This window comes from Eimeria tenella, genomic scaffold (genome assembly GCF_000499545.2).
Source record: "Eimeria tenella Houghton genomic scaffold, Eth_scaff4, whole genome shotgun sequence".
Taxonomy (NCBI): domain Eukaryota; phylum Apicomplexa; class Conoidasida; order Eucoccidiorida; family Eimeriidae; genus Eimeria; species Eimeria tenella.
In genome coordinates, this window is record NW_013543334.1 from 187,935 (window position 1) to 211,770 (window position 23,836).

Below are 23,836 nucleotides of genomic sequence, written 5' to 3' on the forward strand. Positions count from 1 at the left end.
GTCGGATCTGTGGAATAAGCTCTGCTGCCGCTTTAACATCAAACGGTGCATGTCCTCGCCCTACCATCCCCAAAGCGACGGCCAGACTGAACGAGTGAACCGCACACTGGAGCAGATGCTTCGTACCTATATCAAATCTGACGAACGCGATTGGGAGCGTTTGCTCCCGGCCTTGGAACTTGCCTACAACACAACAGGTCATCCATCCACTGAGCTCTCTCCTTTCGAGGTCATGATCGGCGAGAACCAGTTGACGGCGGCGGACCTTGATATCGTAGGCGCGCTAGCTCCTACACTCACTCCCCCGATGACTAAGCTCTTCCGACAGCTCTGCGACAGGGCACACAGCCACATCCTGAAAGCAAAATGGCAGCAGAAGTATTACGCAGACACGAAGCGCCGAGCAGTGGAGTACGCGGTGGGCGACAAGGTCTGGCTCAGCAGCAAGCACCTACCGCCTTTCAACAGCTCCCCTAAGTTCGAGCCCCGTTACCGTGGACTCTTCGAAGTCATCGAACGGATAGGAACCGTCGCTTACCGTCTCGCTCTGCCTCCCACGTATGAATGCCATGACGTTTTCCACGTTTCGCAGCTAGTTCCTCACCGCCCCCGCCCTCCCGCTTTGGTTTCCTCGGCAGCCGATGCTGCCTGGCCTCCTATCCACGATGCAGCAGGAAATACCACAGCGGAATACGAAGTCGACTATATTAAGGACCAACGCGGCTCTGGAGATGCAGCCCAGTACCTCGTGAAGTGGCGTGGAGCCCCTGAAGATCACGCCACATGGGAGCCAGCACATCACCTTACTGGCTGCCCGGCTTTGCTTCGCGCTTGGCGCCGCTGCCAACGAAGACGTCTTCAGGCTCGAAACAACTTGGGTTCTTCCGAAGCGTAGAAGTACGGGTCCGCCACGTTCCAGCTCCTCCAGCACGAGCACCCCTTCAATGAGGAGCGGGGAGGGAGCGCTGCGCACCGCGCGCGCTCACCACGGCAGCTTTGGAAAGCACAGAGATTGCAAAAGCAAAAATAACGCGTTTGGGACAGGTCTCTTCAGTCCGGCAAGGGGGGAAGTTGTAGTGCTGAGACACTACAATGGGGCTGACTAGTGTCCTAGGGATGATAGCTAGCTAGCGACCTGCAAGGGGCCGCGACACTGGAGGGGGACAAAGCCCCCCCAATACATGAAAAAATGAGGAAACCGTTAGTGAGTTCTAGTGAAAACGTGAATTGTGCGGAAATCGTGTGGAGACTGGGGCAGGCGATAGCGCCGGCACCAATGCGACCTCTCCCCCCTAGGGTCTAGGGGGTAAGCTCCGAGAAGGGAGCGAATCGAAGACAGTGAACACACACACATCGTGAATCGTCGTATTTCGACGGGAACAAGCGGTAGAGACCGAGAAATGGGGCTAATCTAGGTGTAGAATGTAGACCTGTAGAGGGACAGGAAACAGCGTAGTCCCAGCAGTAGGCGCCGCGCACTACAACGCTGCTACCTGCCCCCTCGAGTAGGGGCCTATGATCAGCACCTAACGATGGCCCATTTCCCTGAAACAGTAGCCTAAGTAGAACGAAATACAGTTATTTTTAGTTTTCCCAAAATCTGTTATCTCTAAAACCCTCTCGGGGTTCTCGCCTCCTAGGCCCTGTGGGGAGGAGGCCTGCAATGATGCCGGCGCTATCGCCAGCCCCAGTCTCCACGCATTTATAGGCACCTCTAGTGTATGCATGTTAATCCGCGGAGAAATTGTCTCACTTTGATCCTAGTAAGAGGGTCCTGTCCTCCTCCAGTGTTGCGACCTCTTGGAGGTCGCTAGCTAGCTATCTTCTCTATAGGTAACCAGCAAGTCTTATTGTAGTGCCCGTGCTCTACACAACGCCTCTGGCTATGCAAAAAGCGTTTGTTCGTTGTCTGCTTCGGCCTTTATACTCTGGACTTTTACAGTGCAATCAAAGCTGACATGCTCTTCTTTTCACGGAATTGTATTTGGGGACCATAGGACTGACTTTTGAGAATGTCGTAAATTCACCGCAGGAGCTGATGGTATGTAGCGACGCTGAGACTCTAGATCAGCACACCGCCACGGTAAACATTGACACCATGTGATCGTAAAAGCCTGAAAAAATGTTAAATTCACCTTGAAAAGAACAGGAGAGAGCTTGACGCTGGAAAACATAACTTTATACTCGAAGAGTCCCAGGGATGAGCGGAAAACTGCCGTTCAGTGGACCATTCGGATTTGATGGAGGCCAGCCTAAAAATGGACCGTGGAAAAATAGGAAGTTCTTCCCACTACTTTTTCGTGGTTCGGTTGAAAGGAACATGAAAATCAAGGGTAATTGTAAGTGGGTTTATGCCTTGAAAATCCAACAGTATGCGATTTGTCCGTTTGCTCAAAACATCACCAAGCGTGTCAGTCATGATGGCTGGAGCACAAATGGGAGAATAAATAGGATGTGCCTCACCTACTAGCTCATAGCTTAGCTCTTTCTTTCTTGTGGACATTGAACTGATTGGGCGGCATGCAGTATGCGAATGCTTTCGTAGGCAGCTGGCCTCGTAATAGTGTGATCTGAAGGACATTTTGTCGGTTTGGGTGGTAGCCCACCGGGTAAGCCGTCTGGGGACAGCCTTGCCCATGGAGGTCTTTGAGTACTTGCGAGGCTACCTTCTGGGCCTCCTGCTGCAGCCAGGCGTTGAGCTCGGTATGCTCGAGAGCAGCGGAAGCTGCCCAGGATGAATCCTTATCACCTGTGTGGCTTTGTGGGGAGATTCGGATCACAATGCGACGTTGTACAGTACGGATCCGGCTACAGTGCTAGGCCAGCGGACATAGAAAAAGTGTCAGTCGCTCAGATATGCTCTATTTTTTGCTGTTACTACCGTGCTTGTTCAGCATGTCGATGTGGCTGCTGCGTATACTCTGTTTGCTTTTGGTGGTGCTGCGTTTGTTCTGCTGCTATTTTTGCCGCTGTCGTTGTTGCTGTTAGTGCGATTTTATCCCGCTGTTGTCTCCACAGTCGCTACTGTTGCCTACGGCTGCAGGTGAAGTTGCAAGCATAGCCATCGCCGCTAATATACTAGCTGCTGCCTCTGTTTGCTACTCTCCTTATTCTACTAATGCTACTGAATCGTGTGAAGGGAGTATTTTGTCAATCTCACACAGACCTTATCGACTGCTGCCGGCGGCAGCTTGACAAGTATTCGGAGTTCAGGAAAGGCAGCAGAAACAAGAAGATGATCCAAATTTTCCAAACAGGCAATGGTACCCCTATGATTAGGAACCTGAGACGACCAGCTTATGCGATTATGATCCAAAGTTTCCCTGGACTTCAGCACAAACTGTGATATTTTGCCGACGCCTAGGATAGAATGCACTGTAGATGAAAGTCTAGAGCCCACAGCGTGGTCGGCATTTTCCAGTGAAGAGTGAGTTGCTTGTCCTGAATTGAAATGGTTGGTCCCGTCATCTCGTGTTCCTTAGTATGAAGGATAGTAAAAATGGGCAAGGCGCTAGCTAGTAAGGAAGGTCTCAGAAGGAGACCATAAACTATATACGTTTCGATCAGAGACCGTGTTACTGTACAGGGGCCTGCAATCTATGGAAAAAAAAAAAACAGTGGGCAGAACATAGCGCTTCGTGCTTCCACAGGAAAATTGCGCACTTGAGGCTTCGGTGTAGCTACTTATTGTTGAAGACACTGCGGGTCCTTCAACCTCTGCCGTTGACTCTTATCTGCGGGTATGCCCAATAATCTGCAGTGCAGACGCTGAAGGAACTCCCTCAAGGCTTTTCCTGCAATTCCTTTGCTTCTCGGAATATCATTCTTTTAATTTCCTTTTGATGAGTTATGCCGCCAAAACTATCAGAAGATGTAAGTGAAAACATTGCAGAGAGTGAAAGTTACAGAGATAGGAGCTCAGGCTCTTCAACTGTCTCTGTACAAGCCCAACATCCCTGAAGAGTACAATTTGGATGAAGCTTTAGAGGGCACCACTACATATACTACGCAAAGAGACATCAAAACATTACTTGTCGCTCTAAAACTTTATTTAAGACCAGTTCTTTCCCCAAAATAGCGGAGCATTCACGCCAGCGGTCAAGGGATGCCATGTGAAGCGTGCCATGAAGCAGTACTTCCTACAGACCTGCCTGGTGCCCCCACCCATTCACTGCATCCAGATAATATGTAAAACCCCAGTAAGTTGTCATTTCAGGCACCTCATTTTCGGTATTTAGAAGTGCTGCATCGGCCACGTTGTGCACAAGGCCTATACGGCACCTCAGCACCACCTCATTACCTGCCGAAGTGTGCTGCCTACACAAGAATAATCCATGCATAGTTATGTAGAATCTGTGTGTACAATAATCGGCAGGCCCTATCCGCTTTTCCGATCCTCAAAATGTTATTTTGTACGGAGCAGCTTGCAGGCCAGGCAGCGGTCTGCAGCATCCCAGGAGCAAGTGCGTTAAAGGATCTGCTATAAAACAATCCACAACAATAAAGCAATGTTCAGCCTCAAGTATCAACAGAAAAAATAAAGTTTTACTTGGTGCAAAGCTACAGGTAGAGCCAGAAACTGGGATAAAGGCAACCAGTGACAGCAAACCGTCGCGAAGCTCTGTCGGTTTCCCCTCGCATGCCCTCCATTCCAGCCCATGCTGTGTTGCGGGGAGATTCTGTGGGAGGTCAGCGGGAGTTCGTTGTGGGGTTTAGCCAGATTAGCAGCTCATTTGTATATATTTATCACCAGCAGCACGGCTGCTGGCTGAACCCGTGATTCCCTCTCGGGTGTGCCTTCCGTTTGTGCAATCCGCAGGCACGAAGGGGGCGACGTGGTTGCTGCCTCCTGCTTTCCTTTGAATTAACTTGTTTCACTTCTTTGTTGGCGTCACACATACCAGGTTTTTCTCTGGCTGGCGGCGCTCAGTTCGTTCTCTCCTTGCCGCTCCCGTGTACTCTGCCGTACTGCAGCACATTCTGGGGTATAGACACCTGTTTTTGACCTGACGGAGACGGGCTTCATTGTCACGGAGCCTCTTATTTCTGCATATGTGCATCATCTCCTTCTGTAGAAGCTTCTTTATCCTCCTGCTTGTCTCATTTTTCTTCCCTAACGATCTTTTTCGACCCAGGAATTCCTTGCAGGCTGACTGGGGGCCTAGAAGGGGCCAGGAGACGCCGTCGCCGCGGAACTAAGGAAACTAGTAGGATTTGAATTGCGAATTGCTACAAAGAGGTCGCTGCATTTAACGTGACATCGCGTCCATGAAATGGCTCGCCTGAAGTGTAACAGTTGCTCATATGTTCACGAAATTCGAGCGACTGTGGGTTTCAAGCAGTATTCTTCTTGCTTCCACGTGCACTGCGTTAGAAAATTTTGATTTAGAGTGCCGTTTGGATCCTTTGCGTGTTCCCTTATAGTTCGACTGCTTGCACCTGTGTACGGCACATTGCATAACACCGCCAGCTGGAACCTTTTCGGTGGAGGCATAGAAGTTGTTCCCTCCTTGCAAGGTTCGTTTTATTAGTTGGATCTGATGAGTCTTCACTAGACAGCTTCCACTGTTCTGGTTCAAGCCGCCAAAAAACCATTCTCACCACTTGTAGGTGATGACCCCACCAGCTGTGGCCGTCGGGGTGCGGGCTCCCTTGCATGCTGAAGGGGTCCCCACAGCCAACCCTCTACGGCATGGTTTCGGCCACGCGGAGACACGGGATGGGGTCCATGCGTCACGAATGTTGGAGGCATCCCGAGACTGCTCCCATGAGGCGAACTGCCGCCGCTGCTCAAACTGCAGTTGCGCTGCAGTTGCGGGTGGTCGAGGTCCCTCGAGGAAGCCTTTGTTTGAGGTGTCTGCGGCTGACGCGTCCATTGTTGCTTCAGTAGCTTCTCTTTTACAGCACCTCGGGATGCAGAACAGCTCCGAAGGATGCGGAGCCCCATGCTTCCTCAGCGCCACAGAGCCTATGATAAGCATGCCTGACTACTTGGAACGTCTGGCCCGTTTTTTTCAGTGCAGTGGGGAGTGTTTTGTGCTGGCTCTGGTCTACATTGACCGGCTGCTCCAAATGAACAATCATGTTTGGCTGTGTCCCCTCAACCTGCACCGTCTGGCGGTCACAGCTCTAATGGTTGCCGTCAAATTTGCGGACGACACATTCTACTCGAACGCGTACTACGCGAAAGTTGGGGGTTTGCCCCTGCAGGAGATGAACCACCTAGAAGCGACGCTACTACGTATGCTGCACTTCAGGTTGCACGTCATGCCGTGTGAATTTGACAAGTACTTTAAACTCGTCTTGGACTCCCCTTTTGCGGCGACGGGTAGACCCCGTGCACTTGGCTGGAATAACAACCAGCATCAGCACTCTGCGGCTCCGGTTGAGGGACCCAGCGGCAACGGTGATGGCAACAGCAGTAGCGATGCTCCTGGGCAACTGTCTTGCACGAGCAGCAGTGGGGAGGCGCTGCAGCAGCAATGCGTGAACACTTGTTGCTCCCCTTCTTCGTCTGGGTCGACTGGATGTTGCTCAGGTAGTTCCCAGTCAGTGTCGCCACCATGCACACCCGAAGCGTCTGCTGCGACAAAGTCCCCCCCAATGCAGCGGGAAGAATCAGCGAACAGCAGCGGCGGTTGGTGCTCCACGGGACAGTTAGTTAAGCGTGCAGCTGACGACGTGCAGTCCGTCCCCGCAGTACAGATGTGCGAGGTAGAGGGCAAGGACTGCATAGTTCGAGGGCCATTGGATTCTGACCGCAGTCAAGTTTCTAGCTGTGGGGCCAGTGAGGCCGCACAACCATCACTGCGCTGAGTGGAGCATGAACTTGAGAGGAGGCGCTGCTGCTGCGTGATGCCTCCTCCTCGCCTAGGTGTGCTAGGGATAGGAGATTTCGGGTGATGTATCTGTTTTGTGTTTGGATAGGGCAAACGTGAATACCCAATCGCGTTCCATGCCTGTGGTTGTGGGGAAGGCACGACAAGGCCTTTGGGCTTTGCCTGGTCTCAGGGATGAAGATGGATGGCTGAGTTCAGCGACGAAGCGGCCGCTTCCTGATCGTGGGCAGGAAGCGGTCAGATTGTAGTGATTACACAGGTGGCCGCGGAAGGGAACGGAGAGGAAGAGGCAACCGCCTTGCCCTTTGCACCCGACCGTACCACCACATATGCACGAAGTTAGTTCTTACTGTTCAGTCTCCTCTTTATTGTATGGTACATATTGGGTAAACGTCTTGGGTTCATACAAAACGAACTCCCACGAATATTTGTATCTGCGGGTTTCAACCATGGAATCCGTCCATCTCAACGATAGCGTGGGTGTGCTAATTATGGCGCAGTGCGCGAAAACCCTGCTGGGTCTAAGTTGGCAGCTGGTATTAACCATCTAGGCTAGCGCCTGTCTCTCGGAAATGTACCGAGGGCGCAAAAAGGCGGATAGCAATAGTGTAATGCGTGCTGCTGTGTATGAGCCGCGGTGGGTCTGCTGCACGGGTAGCCTACGAAACTAACGAAGTAACTTGATTGGAAATAAACCAGTGGAGGTGTTGGGGGGGGGTGATCGGCACACAATTTCTGTCGGCCTCTCCAAGCCATGCTGCTGCATGCTTGACAGATGCGCGGACAGGCTTGCGGGCAGCCCACTACGCCTGTATATTCTAAATGGATATGATTGTAGCTCGGCCTGTGCGCTGCGGTGGCCGCCACCCCAGCAAACGACACCTTGCCCTTTCCTTTTGCCGAAGCTACTGTGCTGCGGAGTGAGAGACCCTAGAACTGTTTTCATTGCTGCAGGACAGCATCGACGATGGCCTGCAGAACTGCCGGGGTCTTTCCAGCCGCTGCGGCAGTGATGCAGTTGGCCACTCTCATGCTAAAGGTAGGAGTTTCAGCGCGGAGCCACACGCGCCCGTTGAGTCCAACAGCAATTTCGAAGGGCAGTCGGGAGCCTAACAACTGCAGCACCAGACTGTCGTGGCAAAGCAAGCTGCGACAACACATAGTACACAGGTACTTGGTCCCCATGAGGGCCAGTCATTGCATCCACAAGCAGTAGCACTTAACTGGAACAACAGCAAACGGCAAACATGGCTGCACTTAAAGGCGCCAGCACAAGCACCGACAGCAGCGACCTCACGTGAGTGCGAAAGGGATTGCAACCTCGACGATGACACCTCCTCTGAGCTCTCCGAGGAGCTTTTCATTGCTGGTCCACGGTTTGCTGCAGCTGCTGCTGCAGCAGGTGACGTCTGCACCCAGCAGCGGCGACAGATGGGACACGCGCACCAGCAATACTGAGCCAACGCTCAGTTGCGGTTTGCTGCGTCGAGTCGCACCTTCAAAACCCGCCACAGTTGCTAGGCGGGCCGGGCCAACACTTCGTATATTCACCTAAACATAAAAGCAGCAGCGGCAAACAGTAAAAAACGAAATAAATCAACTCGTTGCTTTCGAAGTCGAACTATTCGTAATCCCATTCTTCACTTTAGCACAATTAACATCTAGTGATCGCAGTGCTGCTTTGTGGCTGCCGAATTTCGCTGATGAACAAAAGCATATTAATTCAAAAGCCGAAGTAGAAGCCCTGAGGAGCCATAAAACGAGAACTTAGCTACGTGCGCTGGAGGCTGCCATGTAGAGTATGGATTCCAAAAGGTGTGCGTACGCCGTAGTACTCTGAGCCCTTGGAGCTAATGATGCCCACAACTATGTCACCAACTCGCGGACAATATCTGTTGTTTGTGCTGATGCAAACATAAGTGGGCCCGTGAGGTGGCAAGACGTGTTTGGGCAACATCATGGAGGCCGTTCTGGCTTTGACGCAGGGCCCCGCCTCCTCTACCTCGACTGCCGACTCAGGTCCATGATTCTGAGTTTCGTCCTTCCCAGAAGGGTGTGACGGGTGCACATAGACCGCGCTCCACTGGAATGAGCGAGCTGTAGCCGCTGCGGCGGACGCGGAGGCCGAGGCTGCAACTGCCGCCTCTGCTGATGTGCCTTCCGACTGTTGAATGAGGGGGCAGTAGTCTCCAGGAAGAAAAACAGGAATCTCTTCGGTTGCCATTTCGCTTCTAAACGCTACGTAAGAGGGAGAAGATGAAGAAATTTGGGCGAAGAAGAGAGTCACGAAGCCATCGCAAAAACTCAACGGGGACAGTAAAACAGGCAGCAAGCGGAAAGATAGAATGTGAGGACAAAAGATGTAAAAAATTGCACAAAGTGCACAGACTGCCTCAGATTAATTCCTATCGCATCTGCCTCTCTGAGGGCGTTTTCATCGGTAGCCGTTCCAAAGCAAACACACCAGGAACTGGTAACCCATTCGTGATCTTCTCCTTGAAGTCTCTTACACTTACTGCATCTTAATGATGGCTTCCACTGGTATGTAAAAAAAAGTAGCACGTAATCATAGATCCAGAGGGTTTCTTGAGGCTGCATGCAACAATATCTGGAGATAAGCAGTAGATGAATGTGTTTGCGAGCGTTATCTGCCCAAATATGATGCTCAAAAATAGAGATGCAAGTTTTCAAAATAATACACTCAATATGCGTCCATGCCTCCATTTACTGAATGTGGCTGGGATCGCCAGCTCGAGCTTCCGTGGGTTCCCTGAAGAAAAGTATTTCTGCTGGCAATCGCTTGCTCGTTGCTAGATTAACTCGAAGAAGATACTGACTTTTTACGAAGAAAAGTAAAGATCAAATCAAAACAAGTGCCCAACTACGCTTTAATGGAGCTGCGTTACTGGAAGTCTTGCCAACTGTCATTTTCCCTGCTTGGCGATGTTTGTCGAATGTTTGGGTCCACCTTTCGATTGAGTGAACTAAAAAGATCCTGATTTTCTCTTCTGGTTCCTTATTTGTACTCTTGTTTATTTCATCACCTCTGCCCACTGTACCGAGTCAATCAATTACTTAGATGGTATTCCCAGAAAGCTGGGGGCGCCCGCCCGCATTTTCAGCAATATGCGTCGGACCAGAAGGCGCCCCGCAGCGTATACACCTCAGGCCATCCTCTGACGCTTCGAATTTTGCGCAGAAAGACTCCGCTGCAGAGGCCAGCAGTGTTGTCTCGAAAGAAAATCGAACTCAGGCCTCTATCGGCGGCAAGGCCTCGGTGCTTTACATTGTGGAGGGGTCTCCCAAAGCCAGCAGCAATGCGTTGGTGAGAGACTGACGAATCTAAAGGATGGTATATGCTGTAAACACGATTTGTACGCATATGGGTATTCCTGCGCATTCCTGGATTCCTGTGGAACATAGCGGCGCCGCTATCTTTCAGTGGCTTCCGTTGCTGTCTTCCTGTAGGGGCACATTTCTATGCAGCATCTACAAGCATGTTTTTCTCCTTCAGTATATGTTCCTGTTTGCCCCGTGTTCTGTCATGTTCGGATGTTCGATTCTCTCCTTTTCGCCCGCCGCTTCTCCTGTGCGCTTTTAGTTTGTGCTCTGTTTGAGCTGCAACTGCCTATGCAGGTAGAGAAAGGTGTTTACGAAGGCGGCTTTTCTATTTGGGAATGTACATGGGACCTCCTGGGCTTTTTGCTTAGGGCGGACAGCAAGGAGGCAATTCGAGCTCGGGAATTGGTGACCGGTGGTCATGTACTGGATTTGGGTGAGTGCTTTCGACGCCATGCCCCTTTTGTGTCTGTTTCTGGCAACTTTGCCATCTTAGCCTGTTTTAGGGCTCAGCGAGTGCTGTTCAAGGATGGTGTTACCCCCACCTCTATTTGCACACCAAAGCACGTAGCACGTACGCATTTGCTTGAACCCGTACGGTGTAAAGGTAATCTTCTGGAGACTAGTTGCTTGTTTCCTTCTTAAAGGGGACACAAAGTACAGCGCTTGCCTACAGGGTGCGGCCAAGGACCACTGGGCATTTGGGCGTTACAAAATGATGCCTCAGCTGTGGTCTTCCAGGATTTAAATGAGGATGTAAGGGTCTGCACATCGGCAGCAAAAAGCTTAGCGGTTTTCAAGCGATGAGACAGGTGCCTGATGTGTCTTCGGAGATGCCAACTCAGATAATCGTGCGCGTGAACATGGAAGCTAGATATCTTACAGTGTCCGCTCCCTTAGGTCTTTTCTCTGGTTATGTTATGTAATTAGTGAGGAGATATCGCTTTTGGCTTAACTAGTCGAGGGCCCCGCTAGTTAACTAGCTAGGTTGAAGCCTAGTCACTAGACTGGAAGGGCCAGTTATATTCTTCTGGGGGCGCTGCATTGGATGATTAGTTGGCTAGCGAGTTCGCCGTCTAGCTGGTAATGACAGCGGAAGTGGCATACCAGCATATCAGTGGCGGTGCCTGCGTGTTGCGACATTAAGCTTACAGTTTCGGGGGGACTGTATTTGCTGGGAATAAATTGGAGTCTGTGTATTGCCATTTTGCTTTGTATCTTGTGTCTCTGGATTTCTTGGTGGAAGGTGCTTGCCTCGGTCACAAGGTGGAATATACTTAAGAATACTCACGATGGATTGCGCACACCTGCGCACCAGCATCAGTTGTTCGTTTCCTCCTCTGGGTTTTCTCCATTAGCATTTGCTCCTTCTTCTGAGGCAACAGAGCCAGCTTGTTCAGTAGCTGCCAAAGTGGGTGCAGAAAACAGGACCCAGAAGGACTCTCAAGCTGTGCGAAGCTTTTGCCTTCTGAAGGGCCGGGCTCTTTGTTTGGCGGCCGATTGGGAGCACTTCCCCAAGATCTGCTGTTCTTGTCAAGGGATAGTGACAGGCTTAAAGGAAAGGAAAGAATCCGAAACAGAAGAAGAGCAGGGAGCACGGGAGCATCGACAAAGGGAAACCAGCGTTGATAAAACACAGAAGACAACCGAGATAGCAGGAGTTAAATTCAGTGCCATCCTCTGCTCCGAAGGAACTTACAGACAAGAGGCTTTTGAACCTCTTGCAAATGTATTGGAGAAATTCCTGCACACACACGGCGTTGCGCTCGTCGCGTCGAAGAGGTGGGTGCGGGCTGTCTTTGCTCGGCTTCAGCAACACGTGTTGAGCAGTGTAAACGTGTTGTGTGCACGCGGTTGAGGTCCCATAGTTTCGGTAGGCACACTCTCCGCTACCATACATGCCGTTATAAGTAAGTGCTTGGCATTGCTTAGCTACACTTGACGTGAGTATGCAGAAGCCTCCTACTGCAGAGGAACATGTATGCCTGTGGTTGCAGATACTACTTCGGGGTTGGCGGTGGATCGTTGGCTTTCATGGCGTTCCTGTGCGAGAAGTATTCCACAAGGCTTTCAGTTGAAGTGGCAGCCTCGTTCAGAAGCCCCAACTCGAGCAATTTTAGAGATATCTTGTCAGTTAGAATTAAAACCCCACCGCGCGGGTAAAAGGAAGCTCCACATGACACAGACAAGCTTGTTATCTGTGGTTATTGGCAGTGCTCACGAATGTACCATGCGGACTGCCTTCACCAGCAATCGACAGCTGAAGTATGACAGTGAGGTGAACGGGAGCGATGGTACCAAGCATCCAGCGCACAAATGATGACAGGTGCACGTAGCACCTGCAACTCAAACGGTCGTGACGGAGACGAATCTTACGGGGGACTGCTGCTTGCAACTGTGCGTAACGCGGAGAAACGTTCCCCTATGCAGTTGCATTTCGGCCGAGGGCATCATCAAGTTTGCGGTGGTCCGCCATCGCAACAGCGCTTCTTTCCGTAAAGGTCTTGCAGCTTATGTAGTTGTAAGCTGCTGATTGTAGTTCCACTTGCATGCTGGGAGCTTTGCTGCTTGAAGCAGCTCTCCCAACTCCTAATATGAATGTCCCTCCACCAGCCGTTGCCAGTGTAAGTGGTTCGATGAGGTCAACACATCCATGACCGTTCGCTGTCCCATCCATCAGCCATTCGTAGTTATTTTCGGGTACTCCCGCTGCCAGCAGTCAGTATGCTTGTAGATTCAAACCTCGCTGATTCAATACATGACGCATGTTATCATATCTTGTGGCTACGAACACTGTTTACACGTGTCCTTGCAAAACTCGGGGCCTATTATTCTAAGTATACGTCCCTGAAGGAAGTACTAGCAGCCAGTGAAGGCTCTGCCTTGGGGCATCACGTCTCCGAAACCTGCGTGTCTCCCTCTGTCGATATGTGCATCGTGCTTTTTCAAACTACATGAGTAATGCGCTTTAAAATGGGACCAATGAATTGGCCATCCTCAAGAGAACGTCAGCGGTTGCTTCCGCGAAAATGACGAAGGGAAGAGACAAACAGAAAACATGGATGCACGGCAGAGCAACCCTTTTAGAGTTCTGTTTTTCAGGTGCGTTCGGGACAGCGAGAAAACTGACAAAGCTGGCACAGGGACAAAGATATGCCTAACCGCCTTATCGTCTTTCTTTCTGCATGTCTGCATGTCCCTCGGTGTCTGCTGTGGTGTAGACCTGCTTTTTTATCCCTTGCGTGATCCGTCCAACTCCACCTCCGTCAGTGCATTTGCCACCCATTGGCTTTTCTCAAGCCCGGGTAGCTCCCAACAGCGCCTAAGCCATGTGCGCTCAGAACTGCCTGAGTGCGTTCACTGAATGGAATATGCTAAACTGCGACATCAAACGCGAGCCGCCTTGCAAGCCTCACCGCTCTATGTACAGACTACCCAAACAAATCCTTGCACTTAACGTCCCTAAGCACTTTAAGGGCGGAAAATAGACGCTGCCACGCAGCACGTTCAGACGGCCGCTGATGTCTCACTGTTCCTCGTGCTGAGTAAACGTTCCCGACTAAGTTAAATGCGTAGGCCTTCTCTAGCTCATCCCGGCCAGTCGCTCCTGCGAGAGAATTCCAGACAAACAGCAAAAAGTCGCCCACGCTGAGAAGCCCAAGTGTATACGCACGACCTACGCTTGCCTCAAGGCGGCGAGCTATAGACACCCGTTTCTCACCGTTTCTAATTCTTACCTGGCCTAAAATGCATTGGCTCGAGAGAGATGTTCAGCTCGGGAATATCCAACGTTGTATTGGGTTTTCGTGTGTTCCACTCTGCAACCCGAATAAGAGCAGGTAGAGCTGCCCGTGACCGTCTTTGGCTTCCGCGGTCTACCTGGGGTCCATGAGAATTTCCCGGGCCGAAAAGCCACGTTTTTAATACCTGGCAGGCTTCAGTCCCCGCTTGATCCCTGGTATTAACACAAAAGGACCTTAGGTTGTCCACCCACGTGGATACAGGGGCTGACTTTCGATGCAGACATTCCCCCAAATAGTCTTTGACTGCGTCATTTTCAGCGTCTGCTGTGACACTGGCATCTCGCTTGCGGCTGCTGCTGGGGACCCTGCCACTGCTTTCACTTTGCTGCGGTAAGCCTCCCTGAGCTTCCATGCCATTAGGGTAGTCATCCTGCATGAAAGGTCGCAGGTCCTCCACAGTTTGTACGTCAAGGGCGTGCATCTGCAGCGACGGAGGAATGGAGCTTGGGGCCTCATCAGGGTCAATGTGCAGATCCACGGCCAACTCTGGCATAAGCATCAGGTCTCTCTGCAGCTTGTACAGCGCAATTTCACTCAGCGGGGCATTCGCATTCGGCTGCCGCAGCAACAGTTGCTGCTGCGTCTTCTGCTGTTCGTTCTGCTGCTGTGCATGCTCTTGTTGCCTGGAGGGTTCCTCTTGTCCTTCCTTGCTCTTGTAGACGATACTTGCTGCCGGGGTTCCTAAAATGATTGCGCGACCAAGAAGGAAGGCGAAACTCTCTACTTCTTCAGAGCCCGCAGAGAGCCAGTGCTCCATCTGTCCTCTGTAGCGGCATGCGAGACTAAGGAGTGGAAGGAGCTGCTGAACTGCGTTTGGGGGGCCTCCGTTGGCTGCGTACTGGGCCAGTGCCCTCTCCAATTTATCTAGACACGTCTCGAGCGGAGTCCCGTTATCATTCTCGTGCGAACCACAGTGTTCCTTGTGGAATCCCTCAAAAGCTCTTAAAGCAGATACCGCATCTGCAAACACTCCGGCGTCCAGCAAATCCGTTCGCGACTCCAGTGGCCCCACGAAGTGTTGCACGGCCTACACTCGAGCAAACAAATAAGTATGCATCGGAAAAATGCAAACAAAAACTTACAACTAAAAAAGAAGCCCGCGTTGGCTCCCACTGCAGGTAAATTACAAAAGACAAAGCTTCGCATGCACACCAAAATAGGGTGAAGCGAACATAAACAAACCCAACTCGGCGACATGCAAGGCATGTCGTCGCCCCACTGCCTGCGTGTTTTCCCGTTCCCTCATCCATCTATCGCTACGTTTACACACTTGAAAGAAGATATATATATTCCTGCCCATGCATTTAATTCAAATAATGCGCAAATGCAAGTTCGCACGCCCGCGCACACAACACATGCATGCATACATGCATACATGTGAATGTAAAAGCACACCCATGTGAAAGAAAGTCGAAACTCGTCAACTCCACGTACTCCCACTCTTGCACAGATATACCGTCTGCTATCACAAATATCTCGATGCCAACGGCTGAAACAAGGCACAGAATTGGTGCGTAACCGTCTCAGCACCCTCAGCATAAAGGCTAACAACTATAGGCTCTTGTCAACTGGACAGGTGCAGATAGCGCACCAGGACATCCAAAAGCATCTCTTGAACAAGCGTTCGTTGCCAGCAGTGAGTGGCGGGCCCCAAGGAGCGCAAATCTCGGACAGCGGCCACAACGAGCGAGAGGACGTCTTGGGTCGTGATCATCCCTAAAGTCCAACTTGCGAGTGCTGCTCCCACAGTCGAGCGGTAGCTCGCGAAGGGCACTCCCATAGGGTAGCGGACGCCTTGCTGTGACAATCGCTGCAGTGGCGCTTGAAGAAACACAGGCTGCACCTCAGCCACCTGTCTGAAGCCTGCAGATACACAAGACGTGAAAGAGTCCTGATATCGCGACACATAAATGCCACGTTGCGAAGTCTGACGCATACAGTCGTTCGAAAGACTGACGAAACAGAGGACGCTGCACGATGAGCGGCTGAAACAGTGGAAGTACTACAAAGCTAGCTACAGGAAGTACAAACCCGTACTCACCTGCAATGTCAATGAGCTCCGGATTCTGCGAAAACTTCTTTGCTGACCACCTGCTGACCTTCGTAGCGAGCTTGCTGCTGAAGCTGGCTAGCTGCGCTGCTACGCTGGCTTCCTGAGGTGTTTCTACAACTTGCGTGTGCACCTGCGTAACGTGAAGGAAGATCAACGGAGGCGGCAAGGGCAATGAGTTGGGTTCTCCCTTCAGTCTAGCCTCTGCAGCGAGCAGCTGCTGTCTTGTTGCAGCTGTGAGCAGCTTGCGTATATCCACGGCCATCTGCATCCCTGCGGCGTAAGCCGTTTCGTCGCTCAAGTCCCCCGATGACAAAACCTTCTCCCCCTCTCGCACTTTCGCTATCACCTCGTACGCAAGCTGTATCGCAGGCAGCTTTCGCCCAGCAACGCTGCACGAAAACATATGAGGAGTTAAATTGTTGATGAAGCGAATCCAAGTAATCACTGAACCATAAACCACCCTTGCTATAGCTGCCTTCGGCCCTTCACCTGGACCTTAAATCTTTGGACTGAGCCAAACCCGAAGAGTTTACATTTTCCTTGGCCACTTACTGGATTTCGAAGGGAATCGCGTGCTTCGGCAAGTCCACTTTCGTCTGTGCAGCGGCCAACTCCACCTCCCTTCGTCTGTCTAAGAAAACAACATGGAGTAGTACGGCTGCAAGCGCATCGGGATGCCTGAGGGCCATGCCTGCAGCTGCCTCTGGGTCCTTCTCGCCCGTATCACCCAGAACAACGGCAGTTCCTCCCCTGCTGATAGCCTCTGCGAAGCCCCAGACCTTTGCCGCACCCCGCGAATGCTGCGAGGAGAGCACTTGTGCAAATTTCATTTCGTTTTGGTAAGCCATGGGCCACCGCGGCGCCGCTACACCGTAAATCTGCCGCGCCCCTGCGGTAAATATCGCCTCGATGTCTTTGAAAAAGGAAGGGGGCCGCGTAAGCTGAGCGAAAGGGGAAGTTGAGGCCCTTGCGGACAAAACACCCGCACCCCGTGGCAGCAGTGAAGGGCGTGGGAAGTGCTGCACTTCATATGGGCAATTGTGGGTGTGTAGAGGGAATGCTGTGACCAGGCAGTGCTCAAGAGGAATGCGTAGGCCGCTGGGGGTGCATGTGTGAGGACCCATGGCCAGGAGGAACAGCAGAGTTCCTATGGCTGGATAGGGCAGGCCTCGGGTCAACTCGCTGTCGATCCCGCCAATGTGTTTTCCAAACGCCATCATTGAGCCCGAACACCACAGTGTATCGTCCACGTCGGTCAGCACCAATACATTGCCGAAGGAGGCCCCCACACGCCCGAATGTATTTGGTTGCAGCCCCTCTGACACCACCGCTGCTCCTGAGGGAGGCACCGGGACCCTCGTGGGTACAGTCTGCCCTGCAGGTACGGAAGTAATGATGCTGCGATGGCCTATGGAAGGTGCTGATTTTCGGGCACGCGTAGGCAGAAGAACGGGGCGAGGGACATTTTCTGAAGGCACCTGAAAAACGCTTGGGACTGGAACTCCACTCCCGGGCTGGGGTGGTTGCTTCGGGGCCAGAGGTTCATTGTTTCTGCTTTTACTTGATGCACCGTTCGCTTCAGAACTATCATCATCGGAAGAAGGTGCATTGGATGAGGTTTCTGCCACAGCATACGCGATGGTGCTTACAAGCAAGGAAACAAAGACAGGGAAAAGAAGCGTGAAGCTATATCGGCGGAAACTCCGTCCCCTCCTAGCTGTCGCCGCTCCACTTGCTAGTGCGGCTGCTGCTGCTGCTGGTGCTCCTTCTACTGCAGGGGATCTCGCTGCTGAACGCCCTAAAAACGCTGCTGGACCCAGCGCCCCAAGGGCTGGATGTAACGTGCAGGAGGGCGAGGTCATATCGGCTGCATGAAATCATCCACAGAGGGTCCTCTGATATTAACTGGATTCCCTTTCTTTCCTTTTACGAGGCATGCACGTGCGCTGTGTCCTCCTGCCAGCTTCCGTCTCCCCCGACACAGGGGAACCAAGTGGCGCAGCACCGCAAGGTTATGAGGTCCGTCCTAGTCAAGCCATGCGGTAGGATGTTTGGCTTAAGACAAAACGGAAAACTAAAGAGAGGGATACTTTGTCTCGGCGCAGCTCTGAAGCAGCAGCTGCGGGTAAGATTGGGAGCTGTGGAGCGAGAGGAGAGGAGGCTGGGTCCCGAGCCTATGTACAAGGAGACAAAGTTTTTCGTATTTAAGCTCGAACGAAAAAGTGATTATTCCCAGTTAAAATTCGTGGAACGGGCGTAGTCGGATTCAGCCATGAACGGAGGAAGCCCCGAGAGAACAGTCACAAGCGGCAACGAAGAGCCGCTCACTCGCTCATACGGCTACCCGTTTTCGTCGTGCAGCTATTTATGCCTACTTTAGCTGCGCTGCTCTAATCTATTAATCTGCATGGAGAATTCGTTATCGCGAGAATCAGGAGGAGAAGCGCAGGGAAAAGCGGTGATGTAGGTAAACCCTAGGCCACCAGTGCGGCAGTGGCTGCGGGCTGGGGCGGGACTAACTAAGTGTTCTTTTTTCGGTTGTATTTAACTTTGAGGCTTTGTTTTGATTGTTCGATTTTGCTCGTGCTCCATAGCCCAGGATTGCATGATCACTTTTCCTTCCATGTGCAATCTTGCAGATTCTTTGAGAACGGGGCTGCGATATGCGCGGCTGCGGCTGTGCATCTTCGTCTAAACTTGCTGCTCTGGATGCGAAACGTGCATCAAGATCCCAAAGAAAAATGAAACATGTTTCGCTCCGTAACTCCGGAGTAAATACGTTGGCAGAATCTGGGAAATGCGAACGATAAAACCTTCAGTATTGTTTGACTCTCCACTACTACCATCTTGTGCGTCTCACAAGTCTCTTCGTGGACGCCGTCCCCTTTTCAGCCTTCCATTGCTTTTCGCATGATTCTTGTTGTCTCAGTGCTCACTTAGGGTGATAAAAACATCCTCTGGAATTTCTTTGTATGTGTTCCGTGGTCAGCAGCGGAGTAGGTTCGGTTAAAAGAGTTCAGTGTCTCCAGAGTGATCTTTCAACTCCTCTTTCTCCTAATGGCACCAAGGCGCAGTCTAGGCCATTTTTCAATTGGTTGTAAGCTGTGAACTCTGTACGCCACGTGTTTATTCACGGTGTCCTGGGCTCATGGTGTGGAAGAGCCGTCGTATCGAGACTCAGCATATGGCTGTTACGACTGGGCCATGTGAAGCATCTACGAACGAAGCTGCCCTGAGTCATCTTAATACTATTTATAAATGTAGAAATCTAGTATCCCCAGCATAGTGATGTGTGGCGTATAAGATCGGAGTCCCCTATGGCAAATCGGTACAGTCTCAGTAAACCTATTTAGCAAGACTAGTTTAGCGCAAGGTCAAAATGCCTTAGGTACTTGACCAGGAATAGAGCTAAGTAAATGTTTTTTAAGTGAGTATCCATACTCATGGGCGCCTGGGCAATATTCCCCATACAAGATAGTAAAGACAAGGGCAGCCTGAAGTGAAGATTTGATATACTCAATATTATGGGCTCAAAACGGGTCTGTAGTTACTGGCTAAGCCACACTTTAAAGGGAACCTCACGAGGTAGTGGCTTGCGGGCCTTAAATTACAAATAGTTGCAAAATCCCACAGGGGTTGCCGTGTAGTGCTCATCACCATGATGTAGCCTAAAAGTGGCCTTCAGGGTCATATAACTCACAAATTGTGGAGAAATGTAAATAAGCGGGAGTAATTACTATGCAAAGGCTTTTGAACTTACGTCGGTGAGGCTCAGTGCGACATGCTTTGGGGCCTGGAGTTTGGGGCTGGCGAGAGGCATTGCGTTTGTGATGGGCTGAGCGCCAACACAGGGAGAGCCAAACTGCCAGGCTAGAATAAATGTGCTCCTTTGGCTTAGAATGGTGGCGTTTGGATCCATGTATGGACGTTGTCTATAATCAGCAGTGCTGGGTAATGAACATTTGTAGCCAGAACTGGGAAGGCAAACAGGCTCTTGGCTCTCTTGGCTCACTGCAGTCGGCTAGCACAGGTTACAAGTGCGTTCGCCACCCTTTTCAGTTTCACTGTGAGAGAAAGTATCTTTCAGTATTTGCAAAAATGTGCCTTTAGAGCCAAAGGAAACTGAATTATTTGCCACTGGTGCCAAGGTGGTCAACAGACCAGAGAACTTTCTAGTGGGCCTATACCGTATATCCCTCCCCTAAAATAGCCTGATATTTTCAGCCCGATTAGCCACGAACCTACATTAACGTCATATGGAGTGGTCTACCAGTAAAAAGATCAAATGTTGGCAGAAGAAGCAGCCACGTTCCTCCGCCCCACCCCTGAACCATACGAAGAGCACCTCAGGATCGATGACAAGATGCCAGTCAAGGGCTACTGCGACGAGCGAAAGCCACCATTGTAACTTTGAGTGAAGCCTTACGGGCCTCAAAGGCCACACTGGTTCTATCAACTATTGACTCCCCAGCAGCCATCCAATTGTGCGAAAGGCGGCAGTAACTCACGAAGACCGACAGCCACCCTTTTTGTTTTCACTGGTCAGACAGTGTAGCTGGAGCCCTACACTAGAACCACGTGTTCGGCTCTCAGCCTCTTCACAGAACGATACAGACGACGAAGAGCCACCTTGGGCAACAGCGACTCTTCGCTATACGCAGTTTGACATATGGTTACAATTCGCTATTCGTGCTTGGCCAGAGGTGCTGATTAGGGTGACGTAAGTACGCCGTTTCCTCGACATTGTCAACTACTATCGTACGCTTATGGGCCACAATTACGCCGGCAAAAACCGACCCCTTCTCGACCTTGCCCGAAAGGACACGCTTTTTTTGTAGACAGAGCCACATAGTCAAGCCTTGCAACGCCATGTCCAATGCCTGATAGATTACACCACTTAGGTTCATGACGCTAAGGAGCCTTCCAAGCTATATACTGATGCTTCCAGTAGGCTGCCAGTATGCTTGCAATAAGATCGGTCTTTGAACAGGAACACCAACCAGGTCCTAACATCCGCTCAGCATAAGTATTCGATGTTTGACCGAGATCGCTTCGCTTTGATCACCGCTCCTCGCAAGCGGTCACACTTCCAACGCAGCGCAAAGGTTGCAGCGCATACCATTCACTAGGTCATTCGATATATTTAGCTGTTGCAAGTGGTTAAGGGCTGGGTGATTGACAGATTCAGCTCTTGTAAGTAACTAGACCATTCCTACGTCGCACTGTTCGTTGGCTAGATTTTCTCCCTGACGTCCAGCGTCTGAGAATCACAAGCTGTAAGAAGCAGTTTTCCGACTTTCTCAGTCCCAAAGCTCTTAGAATTTTGCACAGAAAGCCCATACTCACCGCAGCATTATTCTTTGTAAGGCACGAAAACGTTGCACTTAGCACACAGTATTAACCAACTGTTATAGACGCTCCCAGTCTAACTATGCAGCGACCAACGAAGAGCACAGACGGCTGGCTGCACAAAGTGTGGAAAATGCAGCTTTTCTCACAATAGTAGCACATTTCCGAGAAGCTAAGGTTTCACACGGTGTGCAATACTTTGCAGCAGAGCTTCAAGAAGGTCGCAAGCCGCCCGCTGCACTGCGGCGGTATGGTAGGTAAGGGGAGCACAGAGCTGCACCAGAAAAATTCCACCACCAAAAAGCACGCAGATTCCTTTCTGTGCGCCAGGCTGCAGATGGAGACATGCACCGATTCTGAGTACTCAGTTACACGTTGCTGATTGGGTTGTTTTTCGGCTCTCCTTGACTCCGGAGCGGAATCACATAATTTTCCCGTTTGTTGAGTACTACGTCGGCGTAAAGCAATCTTATGTTCAGACTAGTTCGGCAAGATAGAATGCAAAGGAATGAGTCCAAGAGGGATGGAAGGACTAGTTTGCATGGGTTTTGCTGACCTGAGCTAGAAAAACCCAATGGCTCGATTCGAGGCGCAAGCAGAGCACGAATAAATTTTAGTGGATGGATGGAACGAAATTATGTGACTACAGCCAGAAACATAGCGTCTTCCTCTTGTCCACAAGTGCTCTTGCAGGGTCATGTCTGGAGGGTCAACAACTGCCCATACACCAATGAATAATCCAGGCTTGCGTGGATGCTCCAATTTTGCTTTTACATAAAAAGCAAAAGCCCTGCAAAAATTAACCAATCAGCTGCTGCCACGCAACAGCATTCAAACTCCACTGCCTGCGCGGCAGGCGGCTTGTACGATCGTGCAGCCCTACCGCGGACGCGTCCAAGGAAATTCATGAACTCCCAAAACTCCGTATATATAATTAGAGAATGAATATTCTTGACGCCTTCACTGCTGCTTCAATTCATACTGACGGGTCTTCAGTGTAACAGTGCAGTCGTTTTCGGTTTCCGTTTTGTTACGGGCGTGGTTTGGTTCGCCGCTGTTGAGCGGGGGCCCCCGATCGCGACCAGTGCAAAAATCCCTAGACAGCACCTCTCAAGAGTCACTTTTTTTAGTGAAAAGGACAGATCTATTGGTACAGTGTTTTTAAAGGCAAACGCTTCAGAGAGGACCCAGAGAAGCCCATCTTCACTCAGCCTAGTGTCGTCGGCTGAGGCTCGGTGCCAGTGACGCCGTATTTCTCTGTCGACGCGTACTATTGGGTATAGCCCCGCCTTTGGGTCCATGGGGCCGAATTTATTGCTTTATTTAAAATGCGAGGACTTGTTCTAGGAGTAGTGACGGTGCTGCGGGCTGTGGCCCGCGGCGGCGTTGAGGCCGAGAATGCAGCCACAGAAGAGCTCGGACTATTGAAAATCAGAGGTGCGTTCACCCCATATTGTACTAAACGAAATATCCTAATTTTCACAGCTATTGACGAAGCTTCTGTTTTCATAAGCAGCCGAGTCTCAGGGCCACAGCGACATGCATTTCATCGTTCCTGGGAGTTGACTAATTTGTATTCTATATTGTTGCTTGAAACCCCGTTGGACATTACTGTGCCAGAGTTATTGGTAGCCAATAAACCATTAAGGTTCAAAGAAGTGAATTGCGTCTCTATTGCGAATGCTCTTTTTTGGAACAGATTCTTCTGTCGAGGCCACTGACCCGCGAGTGAGTTCGGATGCGTACTAACCTCAAAAACAGCTAAAACCCTGCTAAGGAACTGAAACACAGCAAACATCAGCCCACAAAATTTGGGGTGGGAAGGCCTTTGCAGTTGGGGCCTTACTTGCGTTTGCTCTTTGTGTGTGTTTTGGCCCATTTCTAGGCTCCTCTGGACTCGTTGAAGGATGTACATTCACAATCGAATGTTCCTAAAGTACGTCATGAGCGTACCGGCTGGCATCACCTTCTTTTTTAGAGTTCATATGCGCTGCTCATTCTTCATGAATTTTGCAAGAAGTGGAAGTACTGCTCGTACCTTACAGCTGCGCGCCTTTATGCTTGCGATGTATTTGTCTTCAGGTTATTTTTAGCCTTCTGGTAAGACAGGCTTTGGTTCATGCAGTGACGTAGCTTTTGAACTTGAATTTCGGATACATGAATGACGTTAGCGTTCATCTGATTCGTATGTCTTGCTGTCCTTCAGTACCCCACGCTTTCACATGAAGAACCCATATGGGTATGTCAAGCTCCCGCTGAAAATGTCAGAATTTCCTATTGTGTAAAGTGCCTGATACAGGAATGAGAATGTCTAGTGGATAGTCCCTGCTATTACACGCAGTAGAATATCTGCGTTTGCTGTACACTTGTGTTCAGCTCCCCGAGGAACTTTCCTCTCGTGACGAGGCACAGTCGCCAGTGAGGGCATTACAGGCTACCTAAGCACATAAATT

The 23,836-nt window shown here is 50.8% G+C and overlaps 4 protein-coding genes across 4 annotated transcripts, besides 1 other annotated feature; 2 read left to right on the forward strand and 2 right to left on the reverse strand.

Annotated features, from left to right (window-relative positions):
* Positions 1–1,069: part of a repeat region that runs on past the window's edge.
* Positions 1,070–5,613: 4,544 nt separating this feature from the next.
* ETH_00034555 (Cyclin-like kinase 3 a) lies at positions 5,614–6,816 on the forward strand (the record flags this gene model as incomplete). Its single annotated transcript, XM_013376743.1, has 1 exon — positions 5,614–6,816. One exon carries the CDS (start codon positions 5,614–5,616, stop codon positions 6,814–6,816), a length of 1,203 nt encoding a protein of 400 aa, XP_013232197.1.
* A 965-nt stretch (positions 6,817–7,781) lies between these two features.
* ETH_00034560 (MGC84934 protein, related) lies at positions 7,782–9,063 on the reverse strand (the record flags this gene model as incomplete). Its single annotated transcript, XM_013376744.1, has 3 exons — positions 7,782–7,986; positions 8,137–8,390; positions 8,665–9,063. 3 exons carry the CDS (start codon positions 9,061–9,063, stop codon positions 7,782–7,784), a joined length of 858 nt encoding a protein of 285 aa, XP_013232198.1.
* A 4,546-nt stretch (positions 9,064–13,609) lies between these two features.
* Positions 13,610–17,896, reverse strand: ETH_00034565 (uncharacterized protein; the record flags this gene model as incomplete). The annotated part of the gene is made up of 5 exons (XM_013376745.1): positions 13,610–13,785; positions 13,916–15,008; positions 15,573–15,844; positions 16,023–16,423; positions 16,587–17,896. 5 exons carry the CDS (start codon positions 17,894–17,896, stop codon positions 13,610–13,612), a joined length of 3,252 nt encoding a protein of 1,083 aa, XP_013232199.1.
* Positions 17,897–22,711: 4,815 nt separating this feature from the next.
* Positions 22,712–23,132, forward strand: ETH_00034570 (uncharacterized protein; the record flags this gene model as incomplete). The annotated part of the gene is made up of 2 exons (XM_013376746.1): positions 22,712–22,820; positions 23,083–23,132. The coding sequence occupies 2 exons, from the start codon at positions 22,712–22,714 to the stop codon at positions 23,130–23,132; spliced, it is 159 nt and encodes a 52-aa protein (XP_013232200.1).
* Between the last annotated feature and the right edge of the window lie 704 nt (positions 23,133–23,836).